Source organism: Eublepharis macularius, chromosome 7 (genome assembly GCF_028583425.1).
Source record: "Eublepharis macularius isolate TG4126 chromosome 7, MPM_Emac_v1.0, whole genome shotgun sequence".
NCBI classification, from domain to species: Eukaryota; Metazoa; Chordata; class Lepidosauria; order Squamata; family Eublepharidae; genus Eublepharis; species Eublepharis macularius.
The window spans coordinates 71,352,878-71,373,990 of NC_072796.1; the positions used below are offsets into that span (position 1 = coordinate 71,352,878).

General features: G+C 48.3%; 1 protein-coding gene across 2 annotated transcripts in view; it reads right to left on the reverse strand.

The window, feature by feature from the left end:
• Window positions 1-14,866, reverse strand: part of SMCHD1 (structural maintenance of chromosomes flexible hinge domain containing 1) — a 285,354-nt gene extending 270,488 nt beyond the window's left edge. For both annotated transcript variants that reach the window (XM_054984492.1, XM_054984491.1), the window contains exons 1-3: window positions 14,530-14,866; window positions 9,631-9,706; window positions 8,976-9,137 (exon numbers count right to left, since the gene is read on the reverse strand). In XM_054984492.1, the coding sequence (XP_054840467.1) occupies window positions 8,976-9,137; window positions 9,631-9,706; window positions 14,530-14,670 (379 nt within the window). In that variant the 5' untranslated portion in view covers window positions 14,671-14,866. The remainder of the gene's footprint in view (window positions 1-8,975; window positions 9,138-9,630; window positions 9,707-14,529) is intronic.
• Window positions 14,867-21,113: the final 6,247 nt, after the last annotated feature.

The window sequence follows — 21,113 nt, forward strand, 5'->3', positions numbered from 1 at the left end:
GATCGCCCCACCACCCAAAACTCAAGCGAGCCAGCCCCCAAGCCTTCTGGGAGTAACCACGCCACCGGTCATCCCAGGAGCGGACAGGCCTCTTCCGACACCGGGGCCGCGAGGGGATACGGTCCCTCTTCAACCCATCTCTCCTCATCCACCTCCGTTGCGGCCAGCCCCCACTCCCCTTCAACCAGCACCCGGGGGCCCACCGAGGAGGCATCCGACACCTTCTCGGCCAACACCAGTACATCCGGCTCCAAGAGGACCCCAGCCAATTCCCCAGCCGATTCCGGGGGCGCCGGGGATCCCCCAGCCGGCGCCGGGGATCCCCCAGCCGATGCCGGGGATTCCCCAGCCGATTCCGGGAGCGCCTTTGCCGCACCAACCTCAACCCTACCCTCAGTATCCTCCGCCACAGCTACCGCCAACGCCGCGACAGCCTCCTTTACAACTCGCTCCGCTTGATGCCTACCCAAGGCCAGCACCAGCTCCTAGACAAGATCTTCCCATGGGATGGGTCAAACTGGACGCTACGTTTGATGGAGACCCTTCCAAATTGGGATTCTTCTTGGTACAAGTAGTGCAATTTTTCAATCAATGGGGACATCTTTTCGGGAGTGAGGCCAGTCAAATAGAGCATCTGGGATCACGTCTCCAAGGTAAAGCTGCCGACTGGTATGTGGGACTTTACAACGTGGGGGCCCCTGAGTTAGATACGCTCCAAGGGCTAGTGGATGCGATCCGAGCCCAATATGAAGACCCCCTAGAAGAAACTAGGGCCCGAACGGAATTACAGGCTATTAGGCAAGGCAGCATGTCAGCTAGAGACATTGCCACAAAATTCCGACAACTCGCGGCCAAATGCCCAAGATGCGAAGAGTCTACCAAGATTATTTTGTACAAACAAGGTCTAAATCCTAAATTGTTGGACCGAGCTCTCATGCAGGATAACCCTCCTACGCTGTTAGGGTGGATACAATTGACCTGTGAAGTTGAAAACCGCCTACTAGAAGTTCGTTTGGTGGAACAACACCAACAACCTCTGGGCCAAAGACGTTCCTCCACTCCCCTCAGGGGGAGCCGGGGGGCTGGATATGCCACTCGGGGAGCAAGAGATGCTAGATGGCAACAAGGGCTATGTTTGCAATGTGGCCAAAGTGGTCATTTTGCGGCGCAATGCCCATATCGGCCTGTGCAAAGACCTCTGCTCCAACTAAGACGCTCAGCCCCCGCAGCCTACCCGGCGCCACCGTGTCCTACTCCAGCTCCAAGAACCGCTCCAAGAGGTAGGGGGGCGTTGAGGGGGAACCTTCCCGAGAGAGGGCTGGAAGTGGAAGAAGTTATGGAATACGATCCAACAGCCCTAACGGGGGGAGAGAATCCAGAGAGCCCCGCCTCGGGAAACGAAATGGATCTGTCGTAAAAGGACCCAAACGGCAGATCAAACCTTCGGCGGTTCCGGTTCCGAACCGACCCCATGGGTCCATACTCTTCATACCCGTAACGTTGGTGAATCCTGACAAGAAAATGCATATTTGTGTACAAGCTCTAATTGACTCAGGCTGCTCCAGAGACATTATCGCACCAGCTTTAGTAAATGGACTAGTGCTTCCTGTAAAAGATTTGGAAATACCAGTAATTTTTTAACAAATGGATGGCACTAATATGAATCCAGTCACTACCGAAACCACTCCGATCATAACAGGCATGGGGCAACATTGGGAAGTGAGATCATTCGTCATTAGTGCCACAGCGAAATACCCCTTGATCCTGGGAAGCCGATGGTTATGCGATCATAACCCTTATATCAACTGGGCAGAGGGGAGTATCACGTTCACCCATGAATCATGCAAAGACCATCTTTGGAATCAAAATTGGGGTAAGAATCCTACTGGAACTGAGCCCGCTCTCCTCACCCAAGCAGAAATTAACCAAATACCCAAGCAATACACAGAGCGTACACCCAAGCCTTCACAGAGGAAGAAGCTAATACTTTACCTCCTCACAGGAGGACGGACTGTGCTGTGGAAATCTTACCGGGTGCCTCGTTGCCCAAGGGCTGTCTATATCCCATGAGTCCTAACGAACGAGAAGAGCTCCGCAAGTTCATAGACCTGAATCTTCAAAGAGGATTCATTCGCCCGGCTAATAGCCCCCACGCAGCGCCAGTGCTTTTCGTTAAAAAGAAAGATGGGGGCCTAAGACTGTGCACGGACTTTCGAGGACTCAACGCGGTCTCCTCCAGCAACGCCTACCCCATCTCGCTCATCAGAGATCTACTCAACGTCGTGGCGCAAGGTAAGGTCTTTACGAAATTAGATTTAAAAGACGCTTACTTCCATGTCCGTATCCGAGAGGGGGATGAATGGAAAACCGCTTTTAACATGCCCCTTGGCCAATATGAATATTTGGTTATGCCATTTGGCCTGGCCGGGGCACCATCGGTTTTCATGTCCATGATCAATGAAGTGCTGCATGAATTTCTATACAAGGGCGTTGTAGTGTACCTAGATGATGTGTTGATCTATTCGGAGACTGAAGAGGAACACATGGACCTTGTAAAAAGGGTCTTAACCACTCTCATGAATAACAAACTGCCTATAAAGCTCTCCAAGTGTGAGTTCCACAAAACAGATCTCACCTATTTAGGCTACTGTATTTCTCCGGAGGGCTTGAAAATGGATCCAGGCAAAATACAAGCAGTTTTAAATTGGCAAACCCCAGCGACCCGCAAAGAATTACAATCCTTCTTGGGTTTTGCCAACTTCTATAGAGAGTTCATAGAAAACTTCGCTCAAATCACACTCCCCCTAACCGAACTCTTAAAAACCAAAGACAAGGGGGACCAAGCCAAAAAACCAAGTGCAAAATTGTCCTGGACGCCTGAATGCCAAACAGCGTTCCATCACCTCAAAACGCAGTTTGTTTCAGAACCCGTCCTGCAGCACCCCGATGAAAATCGCCCCTTCATAGTGCAGGTCGACGCCAGTGACACTGCAATTGGAGGGGTGTTGCTACAGCGGGGGGCGGACGATAAGCTCAGACCCTGCGCTTTCCTCTCCAGGAAATTTTCAGAAGCGGAAAGAAATTGGAATGTTTGGGAAAAAGAGGCCTTTGCTGTAAAAGTGGCTCTCACCACCTGGAGACATTGGCTAGAAGGTGCCCGTCATCTGTTCGAGGTCTGGACGGACCATAAAAATTTAGAGGCCCTACGCAGCCCTCGCAGGTTAAACGCCAAGCAATTGCGATGGGCAGAATACTTCTCCAAGTTCGATTTCACTTTAAATTTTCTCCCAGGCAAAACCAACTTCTTGGCCGACGCTCTATCACGCATGCCCCAACACAAAAGCAAAAGGGAGGAGACAATCGATAGTCTTTTCGCTTACGCAAATAGGGGGCGTGGTGACCACACGCAGCCGCACAACCCTCTCCCATCCACCCGATCAAGGGTGGAGACAAAAATTAAAAGCTGAAGTGGAAAAAGAAGGGGGGGATGTGCCCAAAGACAGATTGCAACGTTCAGGCCAAGGGGAATGGTTTTGGGGAGATCGCTTCTATGTACCCAAGAGTTTGAGAAAAGAAGTTTTGCAACGCTGTCATGATGCTCCCACTGCGGGGCACTATGGGTACTTAAAGACGCTTCACCTAGTCCAACGCCAGTTTTGGTGGCCGGGCATGCGCAAAGACATCTCCCAATATGTAGCGTCCTGCCGCGTTTGTCTCAGTGCCAAATCCCGAAAAGGCAAAGCTCCAGGACTTTTACAGCCGTTAGAAACACCCAGTAGACCGTGGGAAGTAATCTCTATGGACTTTATCACTGACTTACCCCCCTCAAAGGGGCATAACTGTATTTTGGTTGTGGTTGATTTGTTCTCCAAGCAAGCTCATTTTATACCTTGCACCACAATTCTCTCTGCTAGAAAACTAGCTGACATCTTCCTAAAAAACATTGTAAAAATACATTCTTTTCCATCCAAGGTGATCTCGGATCGCGGCGGACAATTTGTTGCCAACTTCTGGCGGGAGCTTTTGCAACTGCTGGGCATTGAACAAGGTTTGAGTTCAAGCCATCACCCGGAAACAGACAGACAGTCGGAAAAAACTAATCAGATATTAGAACAATTTCTACGATGTTACATTAATTTCCAACAAGATAATTGGTTTGACTTGCTCCCCTTGGCAGAGTTTTCATATAATAACAGCGTACACGCTTCCACGGGGGAAACTCCCTTCAAAGTCGTCTATGGCTTCCACTTCAAGCCATTCCCGTTTGAAGCGCTCCCCCCTCCTATTGCGGTTTCCAAGGACGTCTCCGAGTGGTGGGGGGAGGCAGCTCAACAATGGACTCAAATTAAAAAACACCTCATCAAAGCCAAACAGGATTACAAAAAATACGCTGACCGCCACCGTGCGGCGGAATGGGAATTGCAACCTGGTGATCTCGTTTACCTTTCCACAAAGAATCTGAACCCCCATCTGAATCTGAATCTGAATCTGAACCCCCATCTGAAGCATATCGGTGACCTCTCTGGCCATGCCATCCCACTGCTTCCGAGGTAGCGGACGCCAGGGAGCCTGCACGACTCGCCCGTCCAGCATGGGGATGGCATGGGCCACCAGAAAGGTGTATCCGGGTATCCACGAAAAGCTGTGGGGGAAGTCTTGGAGCACCCGCCGCACCTGTTCCCTTTGATCTGGCTGCAGCGTGGGGTCCACCAGGGGTTCCTCGATGTTGCCTTCCCCGGGGGACCAGGGCAGGTGTCCGTCTGAAGGTTCCAGGGGGTCTGCCGCCAGCTGACAATCTTGGGCCTTGCGCTCCCACCAGGCCTTGAGGTCATTGAGGTGCAAGCGTTTGGACTGCCGACGGGAAGGACCCCATTGGACCAGGTACGACAATGGCCCTAATGCCCGGAGGACCGGAAAGGGCCCCTTCCAGGGATTCCCCACCTGCTGAGGCCCGAAGACCTGGAGGTTGACCAGGACCTTGTCACCCTCCCGGAATGTCCGGAGCCTCGTGCCCCTGTCATAGCGTTCCTTCTGGGCCCCTTGTGCTCCCACTAGGTTCCACTGGACTGCTTCCTGGGCAGCCTTCAGGCGTTCCTGGAGTTCCCACACATAGTTGGGAGCGGTCGTGAGGGGGCCTTCTCAGGGTGCGGCCCACTGTCCCTCCACCACACTGAGTATCCCGCGGGGCCACCGGCCATATAGGAGCTCGAACGGGGCATAGCCAGTGGACGCTTGGGGGTCTCTCGGACGGCGAACAGGATGGGATCGACCAGGAGGTCCCACTGAGCCGGCTTGTCCTAAGCCAGTTTCCTCAACATGGTCTTGAGGGTCTGGTTGAGCCGCTCGACCAACCCGTCGGTCTGGGGGTGATAGATGGATGTGAAAACTTGCCGGACCCCTAGGGTGGCGCAAAGCTAGGGGGCCAGGGCAGCCGTAAAGGGGGTCCCACAGTCCGTGATGATCTCCCAAGGAAGCCTCACCTGGACGAAGAACCATAGAAGGGCCCGGGCCACCCCCGCTGCTTTCATGGACCGTAGGAGTATGGCCTCCGGGTACCGGGTTATGTAGTCTACCAGCACCGAAAGCAGCAGCCTCCGGCCGTCCGCGGCAAGGGACCCACGAAGTCCATGGCCAGTTGGTCGAAGGGGGTGCTGATGACCGGCAGTGGAGAGGGGGGGCTCGGGACGGTGGCCATCCGGACGCTCTCTGGCAGGCGGGGCAGGTTCGGCAGAAGGCCTTGATGTCTAGGGCCATGGAGGGCCAGAAGAAGTGGGCTAGGACCCGGGCCAGAGTGTTGTTGGCCCCTGGTGGCCAGTCCATGCATGGTCATGAGCAAAGGCTAGTATGGTCGGGCAGAATTCCCAGGGCACCAGCAGCTGTCTGGTTTCCACAACCACCCCCGGGTAGCAACTAGGCAGTACCAGAGACCGGCATCCTTGATAACCCGGGGGTACCGGCTGGCCTGCCTCCCATCTCGGACTTTCCCGTCACTTACTGCCACTGCGTCCCATGGAGGCCCCAGGGTGGGGTCGTCCATCTGGGCATGATGGAACGCTGGGTCCCCTTGCCACTCTGGATAGAGGGGCTGCCTGGCGCCGGAGGGTGCTCTGACGAGGGTCCCGGGGTGGCCTCGGTCGACAGGGCTTCGTCAGGTGTACCACGAGTCCCGGCGCATCCTTTCCAAGCAGCACGGGGTAAGGCAAGGCGGGCACCCTCGCCAATTCCATCTCCCACTTCTGGCCCTGGTATCCCATGGGCATGTACACGACGGGGTACTCTTCGGAATGCCCATGGAAGCAGGCGACTGTCGTGCGCCAGACAACGGGGAGCCCCTCAGGCAGAAGGCGGGTCCTAATCATGGAGACGGAGCTGTCGCTTTCAAGGAGTGCTGATAGCTGGTGCCTGGCGATCTCAACGACGACCAGCAGGGGTGGGGGCTGCATCACGCGCGTTGTCAGCGGCATTGCCTCCTCCCACCCGGCGTCACATTCCATCATGGGGCAGTCCCTCATCAAGTGGCCCTTCTGCCCACAGCGGAAGCAAGGACCTTGGTCTAGCGGGTCTCTGGGGGTGAGGCTGGGTCCCCATGGTGCTGGGGCCTCCCTCCCGGTGTGCCACGCGGGCCAGCTCGCACCCGCCCTGGGAAGCTGCCCTCCTGTCCAGTTGGGGCTGCATCTCTCCCGGGCTCGCGTTGCTCGGCCGCCATGAAATTCTCCAACAGGGTGGTGGCCTCTTTGAGGCTAGCTGGTTTGCTGCAAGCCACCCAATACCGGGCCTTCGGGGGCAGGATATTAAGGAACTGCTCAAGAACCACCTGATCTATGATGGCCTTCTCCCTCTCTGTCTCGGGATTGAGCCACCTGTAAGCCAAGTCCCAGAGGGTGGTCACAAGCCCATGGGGTTGGTCACTCTTCCAGTAGCCCAGGGAGCGGAACCTCTGTCGATACGTGTCGGGGGTGATGGTGTAGCGATCCAGGATGGCTTCCTTCAGCTTTGGGTAATCGGCCGCCTCCTCCTTGGGCAAAGCCTTGAGCGCCGCTTGAGCCTCCCCGGTCAGATAGGGTCCCAGAATAAAGGCCCACTGGGCGGGAGGCCACTGGGCGGCCTCCGCCGTCCCCTCGAACGTCTCCAGGAATGCATCAATGTTGTCTTCTGGCCCCAGTTTGGTGAGCTGAAAGGGGGTGAGTCGGGTGGGGCTGCCGCCGCGGGCTCCCATGCCAGGGCTGCCTCGGACATCGCTCACGGCCAGGCATACATCGTGGAGCAGGGCGGCCTGAGCGTCTCTTTGTTGGGCTGCTATGTCCTGTAGGACCTGGCCTTGCTGCTCTGTCTGCTGGGTCGTTATGTCCCACAACAGGCGGCCCTGCTGTTCCGCCATCCACTGGCCGAACTGGGCCAGGTCAAAGGCTGGCACGAGGTTGGCTGCTGCCACCCTGGTTCCGCTTGCCCCCTGGTCTATTCCTGTGCCGCGGGGAGGCGCTGGGGCAGCTAGGCTGGGGGCAGGCTCTGGGAAGGTCGGGGGCCTGAGGACAGCCTGGCTACTAGTCCACCCTGGCGGGGTAGGCAGGCAGGTGAGAGGCTTTACCGGCGGTTGGGTGCCTACATTCTCCACCACGTTGTGATGATGCCTGTTGTCCGTGGGGGTGCCGTGGCAGTCCATGTTGGCCCTGGCCGTGGGAGGGGGTCGTACACAGCGGGTCCATGGTGCGGGGTTCCCTCCAAGGCCGTGCTTGCGGCCCGTGTGCTACCAGGGGCTCCAGGCTTCCTCTGGTACGCGTCAGATGGCCAGAGGCTGTTAGGGAGGTTGGAGGGCCCAGGCTTACAGCACTCTGCCAGGGGAGCTGCCCTTCCGTCAGGGTCAGACTCCCCGTGCTCTTCCCCCTCAGCCGGGAAGCCTCATGCCCCTTTTATACCCTACCTCTAGGGGTAAACCCGCCCCAACTGCCAGCTCCCCAGGTGAGGCCAATTACCTGGGCCAAAGCCGGCTCTATCACCTGGCCCCACCAACGCCCTGGGCAAATCCCCGTGGCATCCCGGCACCTGGCCTCCCTTGCCAAGCCCTCCTGCTCACCCCTGGTTGGCCCGGCCCCATGGGTGGTTCGGCCAGGGGGCCTGCAGGCCTATTGGTCCCCAGCGTCCCTGTCAATCCCCGTCCCCTTTCCAGCAGGGTGTGTAGCGGCCGGCCGGGCCCGGCCTGGCAGCAAGCCAATGCCCGGCAGTTGCGGCACTCCTGCCGCTCCTCTCTTGGGGCCCTGAGCCGTGGTTGCAGAATCCTCCTCCATTGCCTCTGCGGGCATCCCCGGCGTCGGCTCTCCTGCTCCGCACCATTGCGGCGCTGCGGCGTCGGCAAGAGCGTTTAGGCTGCGGCAGCCGCCGCAGCGCAGAGCAAGGCATCCTGGGCGTCATTCTCCCGCCGACTGTCTCTGCTTGGCTGCCGGCGCCTCCCGGCCTCCTGGTATGTAGGGGCCCCAACGGAGAGGGAGGGGAGGCCCGTCCCCGGACAGAACCATAAAATGGCCCCACGGAGACCAATCTTCATGAAATTTGGGTGGTAGTTATAGAACAGTTAATAATAAATTCCCTGAAAATGTGGTCCAAAACTGCCTTCCCCAGGCCACCAGAAATTTCTGAATTGGGTTTCCCATAGGAAACAAGGGCCAAATTTCCCTGAATTTGCTTTGCATTACTGAACTGAACTGGAGAATGAATTTGGTATTTATATATTTATATATAAATTTTATTTATTTATTTATATATCAATAGTTAACTTTATTATTCAATAACAAAGCTTTTGTTTCAGCACTTCGTATCTGATTTTCTACCTGTTTTCAGTTTCTGAAATCTACATCTTATTTTATTCTCTACTGGAATTTTGCAACCATTGATCATGTTACTTTCACTATGTAATCTGCTATGAGACTCAGTAAGAAAGGCAGGTAACGAATAGTAATTTTAAAAATTCTGAAAAAACTTACGCAGAGGATTTTGTCCTTCACTAGCATAATATTCATACATTCCACTTTTCACAAGAGTATCATAATGTGGTTGAAAATCAATACGCTCCTTTGTGGCAGAGGCAAGTGATTGATCAATTGACTGTAGCAAGTAGAAAGTCATCTTATCTTGAACAATTCCACCTGCAACATATGCATGAAACTTTTAAAGGAAAACATTTTCATCATCCATATTTTTCCCAAAATACAAAACAAGTTTTTGACAGATGATTTGTTCATTGATTTTAATTACCTTTAAACTTGCTGGTAAAGTTGTATTTATATAAAGTTATTTACCACATATATACATCTATCAACCAGACAGTTAAATACATGATGTGGATATTATTTTTATTGCAGTGCATTGCAAGTGCCTAAAATTTGCAGCATTGCCTCCTAATTTTTTTGACACTTTAAGACATTGCAATATTTTCCTACAGATTTCAAAATTCTGTTGTGGTATTACCATTCAAAAACAAATGACCTTTTGGTAAAGGATGCAAAATCCTATGGCATCTCAATGACCAAATTCTGTATTTTACCTTACAAGGTATAGGGCGTAGGCTTTTCACAGTCATCTGTCTCCTCTACCACATGACTTACTTTAGATTGTACCTCTTAGAGAAAATATACTTACCAAAGTTTTCACTGGTGATCAGTTTTCTGCTAGTTGTTGTGATAACAAATGTTTCTTCTGAGGATATGCCAAATGCCTATAAACATAAATTAAAGATTATCTTCCCTACTGTGTAATTAATGTGGAGTTTAGGGTGAAAATGCTTAAATTATTCTAAATCCCTCCCTTATATAGGGTTTCCTAAATAGGTAAATGAAAGCCATCAGGGAAGAGCTTGCCCCAAACACCATACTGCTGATTTAACCAAGTGTACAAGTAGCAAGCTGACTTACTTTGGTCTTCCTAAACAATGCAACTGGATGGGCAGACATGAATGACTGAAACCTACCCTAAGAACACAGCAGATTACAAGAGAAGACCTGTGAATGTTAGATTTACAGTTATTCCATTGTCTTTTAACCACAGTAGCTGTATCATCCCCTCAGCCATGGGTACAAAAAATTCCTTTTTTTGAAGCAGAAATCTATCTTCTCTAAAACACAGAACACAGAAAAATCTAGTGCCTAGCTTTCTGAAACAAGCATAACAGAGGTTTGCCATGACATATGGAAACTAGTTCCAACAAACTGTAACATGAAGAGGTGGTTTATCTTGATATGCCTTCTATGTTCATAACATCCCAGCCATAAATTATCCAAAGTAGGAAACAGATTACAAAACTTTTTTTGACAACAGGTCAGTCACTGTAACTATGAGAAAATACAGAGGGACGGTACTTTGTGCCTCTAGTAGGTACTAGCCCATGGGGGCAGGTGGGGGGAAGAAGGACAACACAAACACACTTTGCTGAGACTATCAGGCCATAGCCTTATTGATTACAGGTTCCTCATGTCTTGGCACAGCATAGGCGGGGACAATGGGTGCAACTGCTGTCAGCACCTTCCTGAACTTGCCTTTTTGGTAACTGAGAGAAGAGGGCTGGTATTAGGGTTGGAAGAGGTAAAAACCAATATTTCTACCCATTAGCATTCTCCCAGGGAATGGTTAGTGGGTCAGTCTCAAGGTTGCCTGCTGTGCACCCACACCCAGAGCCCATAAGGGGAGCCCCCTTTATGGTCATGCAAGGAGCCAACCTTGCACAACCTGTACTATGTTCCCCAGCCAATGGCTAAACTCCAGCAGCCAATTATGACGGTTGTGGTTTTAAGCAACAGTACATTCAGACACAAACAGTATATATTCTTTGCTATGGGGAAGGAAAAAATCCCAGGGTCTATTAACCAATCATAGCCTTGGATAAAATTGTTTCTGGCCCTGTTAACCAGTGACCCCCACCCCTCAGGATATTGCAAATGATGGGTAGCCACCACAGAAATAAAAGTTGAAAACATGGTGTGGGAGGGTGGCTCTTTGCTGGAAGAGAACCCTGAATGCCCAGTTTCCTGCTGCCCCTCCTTTTTAACACGAATTGCAGACCAGATTGAAAACTTGCAGCCCTCAAGTTTGCTGACCACATCTTCCCAGCAATGTATGTGGCCCATAGTAGGGGCAGGGCTACCTAGCTGACAGCCACTCCTGGGCCCAAATGCCCCAGAGTCATCCCCCTCAGGCACATATGATGCTTCAGCTTAATGCTGTGAGCTAGACTTTCTCTAATAAAAGTCATAAGTGTAGGTACTAGAATACTAAACTGTGTGTACCTCCATCTGATGCTTTGATTAATAGTACTACTAAGCCATGTTCCTTTTATTCTTTCTTCCTTCACTAGGGTACAGACTACTTAAAGAGTCAATTCGTTTTAATGCTGATACTTAAGAGAATTATTCTCAATAAACAGAGCTCTTAGTTTAACAGCAGCAAGTACGTCCGCATGGGGGTAATTACCATTCTCCTTCTCATCCTTATCTGGTTTTCTGCTTTATTGGACTGTACGAGAGATAAATTCATGTTTTATCAAGCAATGTACAATGTTTTTGGGAAGCATCTTCAAACACACTCTCATGGTTACTAAACAAGGGGATAAGAAAAACTGTGCATACGGATAGAGTCCCTGCTTTTTACCTGGAAGCTTTGACAGACTAATTACGGGTCAAGGTTTCAGGTAGAGTGGTGGTCCAGATAAATTTCAAAAACATAAGTTATATGTAGAGGTGTACAATTCAGTATATATTTTCATTACTCAAAAAATAACTTATCGGTATTTTGGGGGTATATTCAGGAATCCTGATCATATCTGGGAGTCTTGGATATACTGATATTCTTATCCTGATTAATCCTGGAAATATTTGGGAATAACCATGGCTTCCATTTGAAAGGTTGCAGTAAATTTTCTGTTTGCAAGTTTCCAAGGCAAAAGGAGGGAGTGGGAGGCTCTCACAAGCAAATGGCATCTCATGTTAGGGGGAACTCAACTGTCTGTCCAATAACAGCGATTCTCTCATAGCACACAAACTGGACTTCTGGCTGCAAATTCAGGGCAATGTGTTTTGTAGTGCATGCAATTGGCTGCTCTCTTCTGTCTGTGCCTTACTTCTGTTCTGTTGACTGCTGCCAGGATGGTTCTGCTGGTATTCTCTGGTTTGGCATTGGTTCATTTTATTAAGCTTCACCTGCAGCTTACTAACTTCTTCAAAAGTCCAAACTACAAGCTACAATTACTATAATGCAGTTTCATTCTGCTCTACAGAAAGTCTCTAAACACCTAATCATGACACAGTTGTTATGTTTTTTAATACTTTAATTAGAAGTATTGCATCATTACTTGTATTGGTAATCAGATCTCAGCAGACTTCTGTACTGAACAACAAGTTCAAAATAAAGATTTATTTTAGTACTTAAAAAGATGTACCAGCTAGAAACCAGGGGAGGGGGGAACTAACAAGGAGATGGCAGCTTCCTGTTAACTCTGACAGTGAGACCATGAATTGAAGGGAGTTCAGTTAGCAGAAGCTCTCCTGTCCTCACACTGCCCTTCTAGACTCATACTGATAGGCATATAGCTAATCTCTTAATATCTATCTTAAAAACTATCTATCTTTAAGCAAAACAAACCCTGAAACCTTTGCAATCTTCCATTCAGTACACTGCCCACTTTACAAAATCTTTATAGATGCCCATTTCCCCCCAAATCTAAGTAATGTGGTAATTTTTAACTGTTATCTCTAATAATGTCAAACTCAAGCATCAAGACAAAGACAATGATTTACTAGATCTGTGCTCTTAGTATCCTTTGCATATCAACTGGACTTCCAGTTTTGTTTACATCTCATTATGTACTGGCTTTTACAGGAAAGACATCCTTGCACACTCCAAAGTTCTTCTTCAACAGAGATGTCTATATGCAGATATTTGCTTTACAGGGAGACGGATTGGCCTGGACTTGCAAAGCTTTTAATTTATAAACACAACTTAAGAGACTTTTGACACTAATAAATGGGAAGTTCAGACAAGCAACTGCTACTACTACCCAAGTCTCTAGTCTGGTGCACAGTACTATGGCAAGAAACAGCTTTCTAGTAGAAGAAAGGATGCAAGCAATAGAACATATCACTGACATTTGCACTTAGTTATCAGATAAAGAAACTTAACACCATTTGATGAATTAACCATATTTTTATTTTAAATTAGGGCCTCTTCTTTTTCCTCTCTAAAGAACAGCAAATTGACAAGATGAGTTGGGGTATAGCAAAAAAAAAATCAGTATCTAACCATCTATATACTATATCTGGGATCACCAAAGCATACATCTTTGCCTAGGCCAAAGTGGTATGAAAATTCACTCCTAATCAGTTTGGCTAATGATTCTAGAGACATTTCCCCTCAAAGCACTTTGATTAGTTCCTTATTTACTCCTAAATAGTTCTTGATTCAAATGATACATTATTCTTTCAGATATGTTTGTCAATAAGTCTTATGATAACAATAGCAGGGCTCACCTGCTTTTTCCACTCTGTTCCTTTTGATCCTCAGATCTTTCAGACATCTCTGCACCATTTCACACAAAAAACAGTTTCAAAAAGTATTTATTTAAAGAATGCCTTATCTAAAACATTTCTTCATTTAGAGAGCGTTGGGAGATGTGGATGTGTCCTCTCTAAGTCAATAAACTAAACCTATTTGAATTATTTTAGTAAATAACAGAACTTCACAGGCACTTTGTTCTTTGCTTAGTAGCCTATGTAATATAATAAAAGAACTTTATTTTGAATACAGACCAATCTGTACAATACTGTGCATTATAAGGGGGCGCGGGGAGGGAACCGAAGCTGTAACAGGTTCCTCATTTGCTCCAGATGGACAAGTATCACTATTACTACGCTCGAAGTTAGAGAAAGGGAGAGAGAAAAGAGGCGCTTCTGGTAATGTCTCGAACATTTCTGAGCTGTGCAGAACGCTGCTTCGTCCCAGGGGCTTCCAAGAAGAAGTCTCCCTAGAGTACTGCCGCTTTCGTCAACGAGGCATTCACGGTATTTGGAAAAGGCACCGAAGAGTTCTTTCTACTTAAGAGGTAGCCCGAACGGTTCCTCGCATGAAATTGAACGTCACCGCCCCCTCAAACATAGCGGCTTTCACACCACACTCGGAGGGAGCCTAGAGAAAGGGCTTCCCCATCCTTCTCTGGGCGCCGTGACCACCGCCGGCGCCCTGCCACTTCCTAACCAAGAGAAACTTCAACGCCCTTACTCGCACCTCAGCTTCTCTCTCGCTTTGCTCAACCAGACTCTTCGCGCCTTCTCGGAGAGGAAGTCTCGCTCTCTCCCCACCGCGAGCACAACGTCTCTCCCCCCCTCCGCCCCGTCAAGTTCATGTTCTTGTGCGCCCCAGCGCTCCGCGCAGTTTGCCCGGTACACCAAAGCAGCGCAGGCGCGCGAGGCTAGCATAAGAACGTCGCGAGGCGTTTGTCTGTTAAAGGGTGACGCACTTAAGCCCCCTTTCCCCCCCCGCCCCGTGCGCCGTTACCTGGCACACCGCGCCGCGGAAATCCTTATAGCTCGCCTCATGACAGTTCAGAAGTTTCTCGCGGTCGTCCGACGCTTCCTGCCTCCGGTCGTACACGAAGAGAGTCAGGAGCTTGCCGGCCCAACTCTTCTGTGCTGCCATGTTGGGACGCCGCGATGTAAACAGTGGCTCAGCGCGAGAAGCGAACTCCTTCGTCCGGCGCCGCTCTCCCTGCCTGGTAGAGCAGACGGTCCGGTGATCACCGAGTAAGGGGGCGGGCGCAGAGACCGGCAGGGGGTGGGGCCTACATCACATCTGGCGGCTGAGCAGGGAGGAAAGGCGGTACTGCGCGATACGGGGGAAGAGGGGGGAATTAAAGCAGTGAGGAAGGGGGGAGGTGGCAAAACCGGAAGAGAAACCGTTCGCGGGTGTTTGAATCCGGCTGGCGGTCTGTAGAATTATTCGAGGAGGGAAACGTCACGTCCGTTGCGAAACCGGCAGTTCGGAACCGAGAGAAAAGCGGCCTTGTAACTGACTCACTGCCATTGTGCTTCTTGTGCTACTTCAGTAATAATTAGGGGGCGGCGGGGAGTAAAACTTTTATCCACTCCCATAATTATGCGGATAACTAAAGAGGAAAGTTGGGAATCAAGGCTATTAGGGTTGTCCACCTTCATGTGGTGCTAGAGATCTCTTGGTATTATAGCTGATCTCCAGACTACAAAGATCAGTTCGCCTGTAGAAAATGGCTGCACTGGAGGATGGACTACACCCTACTGAGGTTCCTTTCCTCCCAACACTCTTACCTCCCCAGGCTCCCCCACCCAGTCCTCAGGAATTTCCCATCCTGGACCTGGCAACGATGCTGTTAAGGTGTGAAAGTAGTTACAGTGCTTTTTGTATAACGTGAGGTTGGTGGCAGACCAGTCTCTGCAAGGAGATCTAGAGTTATCAACTATGGCTTGGAAAATTCATGGAGATGGTGGTCTATGTGTGCATTCAGGAACAGCTGAGTTGTGGGAGGAGGACAAAATAGTTCAATGGCGTGTGATTTCTATGGCTCACCACACAGCCTGATAGATAAAAATGTTACCTTGAGGTAAGGCCTACTGTGGAGATGATCAGCCTCCCCACGGACCGCTATCTCTCACCTAGGAAGGGAGTAGTTTCAGAGCCTAAGGTGCCAGCAGGACACAGAGAGAGAGACATGCAATTCAGGTACCTTGAAAGCTGCTGTAACTTTATTGAATATGCAAGTAAAATGCTATCTTGCAAGCTTGTATGATGCTTACCTCAAAGTAGGCTTGGCCAAGCTGTTGGAACTTCACCAACCAGTTGGGAAAAATCTAGCAATGATTTGTCTCCCCATGCTTAAAACTGCTTTTTTATATCATTTACTTAATAGGTTTTATTTTGCAGTTGCTAGGGCATCTTAAACCATATAGGCCTTCTATGATTGATGTTTACATTGATATGGGTACTTGCTACCAGGCCCATTCTAAGTTTGTGCCTGCATAACCATCTATTTTGGTGACTTCCCTTTCCACCCTTTTGGATACTCTTTGGGCCCTTATAGCCTTAGGTGGAATCCCTAAAGGCTTTGACCTTGGATAGTGCTTTCTGGTGCTTTTTTCCATCCAGTTTTACACCTTTGACCATTTATTTAACCACTAATATGCTCAATTTCTGACCTCTCCTTTGAGTCAGGCCCCAGTACTTGTTTATTTAGAACCACCATGTTTCAGTTGCTCAAACCAATGATGCAAAATAAGCAACCTGCTTATTAAACTCTTTTCCTTTACTGTGGTTTGCTGAACCCTGCTAGCTAGCACCTATATCAAGCTGGAAAACTTTACATAGGGCAAGATTGCAGTTAGCTAGCATCCTATATAACTAAGGACACGGTACTACTTGGGACACTGCTTTTTTTTTGTAGTTGGCTGCTTCAGAACATAGTTGCATCAAGGCTGTGCAGTTTTCAGCATTGCTTCAACTTTTAGCATTGCTTCAGGTGTCTGAAGGAGAGCTCTGACTCTCAAAAGCTTACACTCTGAAAATCTTGTTGGTTTTTAAGGTGCCACTGAACTCAAATCCTGCTCTCCATCTAGGGTACTCCAGGATCCCTGAACTGGATTTCACACCTATCACAGTCTGCCCTGCAAACCTTCTGTTTCTCTCAGGGGAGCCATCATTATAGGTTGGAGATCATTTGGAATTGTAGGAGAATTCCAGGGCCTACCTTGATGTTGGTAACTAAACAGCAAACTTTTTTTTCTACAGCAGTAGATGTTTACAAGAATGTCAGTACTTCCCTGGAGAAGAGAAGACTATCAGGCACTTCTAATTTAACCAGACTCTTTAGGCCAACAAGCTTTCAGGCTTTCCTTCCTGCATCTTGCAAGGAATTCAGTGTTTTGTGAAGGCCTTCTCTCTTTTAAATTCCTCTGTACTGGGGCCCGACCTTTTCTTGCTTACAGACAGCCTGCTAACCTGAAAGAGCTACTCACCCACAATGATAAACTACTTAACACTAACATAGGCTCTGGTACCAAGTCCTGCAACTAACAAAGATGCCAATTTTGCTCTAATATAGATCCAAGCAACACCATCAGTGGACCCAACAACATCAGCCATACCCTCTCGGATTCATACCCCTGCTCAATGTGATTTTCATCATCATGTGGCAGCAATGCCCCTCTACTCTCTACATTGGACAAACTGGCCAGTCTCTTCAACAAAGAATTAATGGGCATAAGTCTGCCATCAGAAACCAAAATATTCAAAAAACAGTGGGGGAACATTTTAACCTTTCAGGACATTCATTTGCTGATCTGAAAGTAGCAGTTATCCTGCAGAGGAATTTCAAAGGGAGATTAGAAATACTGCTGAATTGCAACTGATAATAAAGCTCAAGAAAATGTACCCACCTGGACTGAATTAAGACATTGGCTTCCTGTCTCATTACCAATATTAATTTCTCCACACCCACTACTCCTCTGCATACTCCACCCTATTCAATTATGCCTGCCTTTGTCATTCACTGGCTATTATCATTTTGCTTCTGCAGTCATTCCACTCTCCAAGATACAAGGACAGATGGACTCATATTCTAGCTGTATCTGAAGAAATGAGCTGTGGCTCACGAAAGCTCATAATCTACCACAAATTTTGTTAGTCTTATAGGTGCTACTGGATTCTTCCTGTTTTCTGCTGCTACAAACAGACCAACACAGCTACCCATCTAGATCCCAACAGGTCTTTAACCACCTGGAACAGCTCTACTGGACTGCACTGTGCAGATTGTGGTAGAAAAAGTATGATTTCTTTTCTGCCATCACAACTACTGAATACACTGTAAAAAGAGATTTTGTTTGTGTCTTACTGGATTCATCCTGAGTCTTCCTCCACTGTTGCTCTAGCAGTCTCCCTTGTCTTTTCATCATCCGCAGCCACTCAGTAAATCAAGAGACTCGTTGGGCCCTAACACTTGAGGGAGGGTGCCTGGAGCTATCAACTATCCAGGTCATTTCCTAATTCCAGAGGTCAACCAAGGTGCAAGTCTCACATTTATAAACTGAACAATATTTACCTAGCAAATTATCCAGAGAGTAGAGACAGAAACGAGAGTTTGCTATTTTCACCAACAAGGAAGAACTGGTTGATGAGGTGAAACTAGTGGGCACCATGTAGGGATCCCAGACCCCTGGAAGGCAGGGGATCTCCTGCCCCCGCTCCTCACCCCCTACCCCCACCCCCACTTACCTGAGCAGCGGGGGGTGCGCGCACCTTCCTTGCACGCTCCCCTGCCACACGGCAGTATCCTGTGCGCCAGAGCTGCCAGGATCAGGCCCGTTTTGGCCCAGATCGGGGGCCGCTGCAGAGCACAGGAGCACTCTGCAGCGCTCAAAATGGGCCCGATCTGCGGCAAATCGGGCCCGTTTTCAGCAGCTGCTGAGCAATCCTGCACTCTGCAGTGCCCAAAACAGGCCCGTTCTGCCGTGGATTGGGCCTGTTTTTCAGGCACTGCGGAGCACAGAAATGCTCCTGCACTCTGCAGCGCCCAAAACGGGCCCGTTCTGCCACGGATTGGGCCCATTTTTCAGGTGCTGCGGAGCACAGGAACACTCCTGTGCTCCGCAGCACCTCAAAACCGGGTCCAATATGTGGCAGAAAGGCCTGTTTCAGGTGCATTCTGCAGTACCCTGCCGCACGATGACATCACCCCAAAGTGATGTCATCGTGCCTGTGGGGGCACGCAAGCTCTACGTGCGCACCCCCCCTCCCAAAAGGTGAGTGCCAGGCCCCTGTCCCCCCCGCCGGGAGATTGAGGGGGCCTGGGAACCCTAGCACCATGGGTAGTAGTGACCATGTAATTTTGGAGTTTAGGATCTTGGGTAATAATAATATTCGATTTATATATCATCCTTCAGAACAACTTAATGCCCACTCAGAGCGGTTTACAAATTATTATCCTTACAACAATCTCCCTGTGAGGTGGGTGGAGCTGAGAGAGCTCTGAAAGACTCTGACTGACCCAAGATCAAGCAGCTGGCTTCAAGCAGAGGAGTGGGGAATCAAACCTGATTCTCCAGATTAGAGTCCTGCTATTCTTAACCACTATACAAAATTGGGTAAGGGAAAAGCTGAACATAGTAAGATGTATAGGTTGGATTTTAGAAAATCTAATTTTAACTGGCTCAAAGTCATGCTGTAGAGAATCCCAGAGTCAGAAAAATTTAGGGAGAAAGGAGTTCAAGATGGGTGGAAGTTTCTTAAAAGTGAGATGTTGAAGGTATAATCACAAACCATTCCAATGAGAAAGAAAAATCGGAGGTACCTAAAGAAGCCAAGGTGGCTCCATAAACAGCTTTCTAAAGATCTGAAAATTTAAAGATACGTTTAAGAAATGGAAGGAGGGCTATATAACCAAGGATGAATATAAACAACTTGCCAGTTCTTGTAGAGAGAGCGTTAGGCTAAAGCTCAATATGAGTTTAGGCTAGCAAGAGATGCTAAACACAACAAAAAAGGATTCGTCATTGTTCTTCTGTGCAGGCAAACTTTGAGAACCGCACATATGCAGGCCAGCCAGAGAGAGATTTCTCTAGCTTTTAAAGTCTGTAAGGGAGCACTCTACTGTGCGTGCACAGGTTTCCACCGAAATGTAGGTAGCACGGCAGAGCACCCTTATTTCCCTCAGTTTTTCTTTCACCACCATCAAGAGAGGTTCTTCTTACTCCAACATATAGACCTTTTCGGACAAGGGTAGAAGTGTTTAAACTTATGAGACAGATTAAATTTTAAAAATTGGGAGGGTTGGTTACAACTTAGAGCACCCACTGAACTTTCACATTTAAGAGGTAGAGCCACTTTTGTACCCAGCGTGTCAGATGCTGGAATAGACATGTTCGAGCAAATGCTCACTAGAGATTAAGATACTGGAATCACGAGAAGGGAGAATTTGGCAAAACATTTCGAGGTATGAGAGGAGGGAAGCCCTGAATACTCTGGCGGCAGATAAATCTATTACTATCAAACCTGCCGATAAGGAGGGGAGGTATAGTTATAACAGATAAACAGGACTATATTAGAGAGGTAGGACAACTGGCAGACAGGAATAATTACTTACCAATTAGCCAAGATCCTACTGCAAGAATTGAAGGCTTAATCAGTTGTTTTGGATGAAGCAGTACTGAGGGGGATATACCAGAGACTAGTCATAAGGCTTTGGTTAATACCAATCCCCGAATTCCTTTTATGTTCTACCTGAAGTTTATAAGAATACCCCCTTCCTCAGGTATAATATCTGGGAGTAATTCAATTTTGAAGCTTTTGTCTATTTACTTGGATAGCTTTCTACAACCAGCGGTTGTTAGAACACCGGCCTATATTAAGGACACAGCCTCCTTTATTCAGTTAGTTGAAGGCACTGTATTAGAATGGGACCATGTATTTATGACAATGTGTCTCCCTATATATATATATATATATATATATATATATATATATATATATATATATATATATATATATATATATACACACACTCTCTCTCTATATATATGGGTTGTTACTTAACCCCTCCATTTTGTTTCTCATATATATATAAGAGAGTATTTATTATAGATGTGCACCAATATAGATTACAAACAAGTTTAAAACATAAGGCCTGAATGGCAGGCTACGTATACATACTAAAACTTGCTAAAACATCTCAAAATACAGATGATGGTACAGTGCAATGACCAACACCAATAGACCAAGGTACAGTACCAGATGTGTTTTGGCTCTAAGGCCTTCCTCAGTGGTCAATTGTAAACAATTTATGATCAAACACACCCACACATATAGAAACCAATCATGCAATGCTCCTGGTGTTTTATCTAGAGCTGTAACAAGGGGGGAGGAAAATTTTTAATATAGTCCATTATTAAGTGCTAGAACTTTCTAGGTAAAATACTGGATCAGAATTTACCTCTAGTATTGTGTGATAAACTACAAATATTGCAGTAGATCCAGGACTGAATTCACACACTGCTTTGTTTATTGTTGCACTCTAAAGAAAAAATATACCAAATTAGAAAATTATTCTCTAACATGCTCTT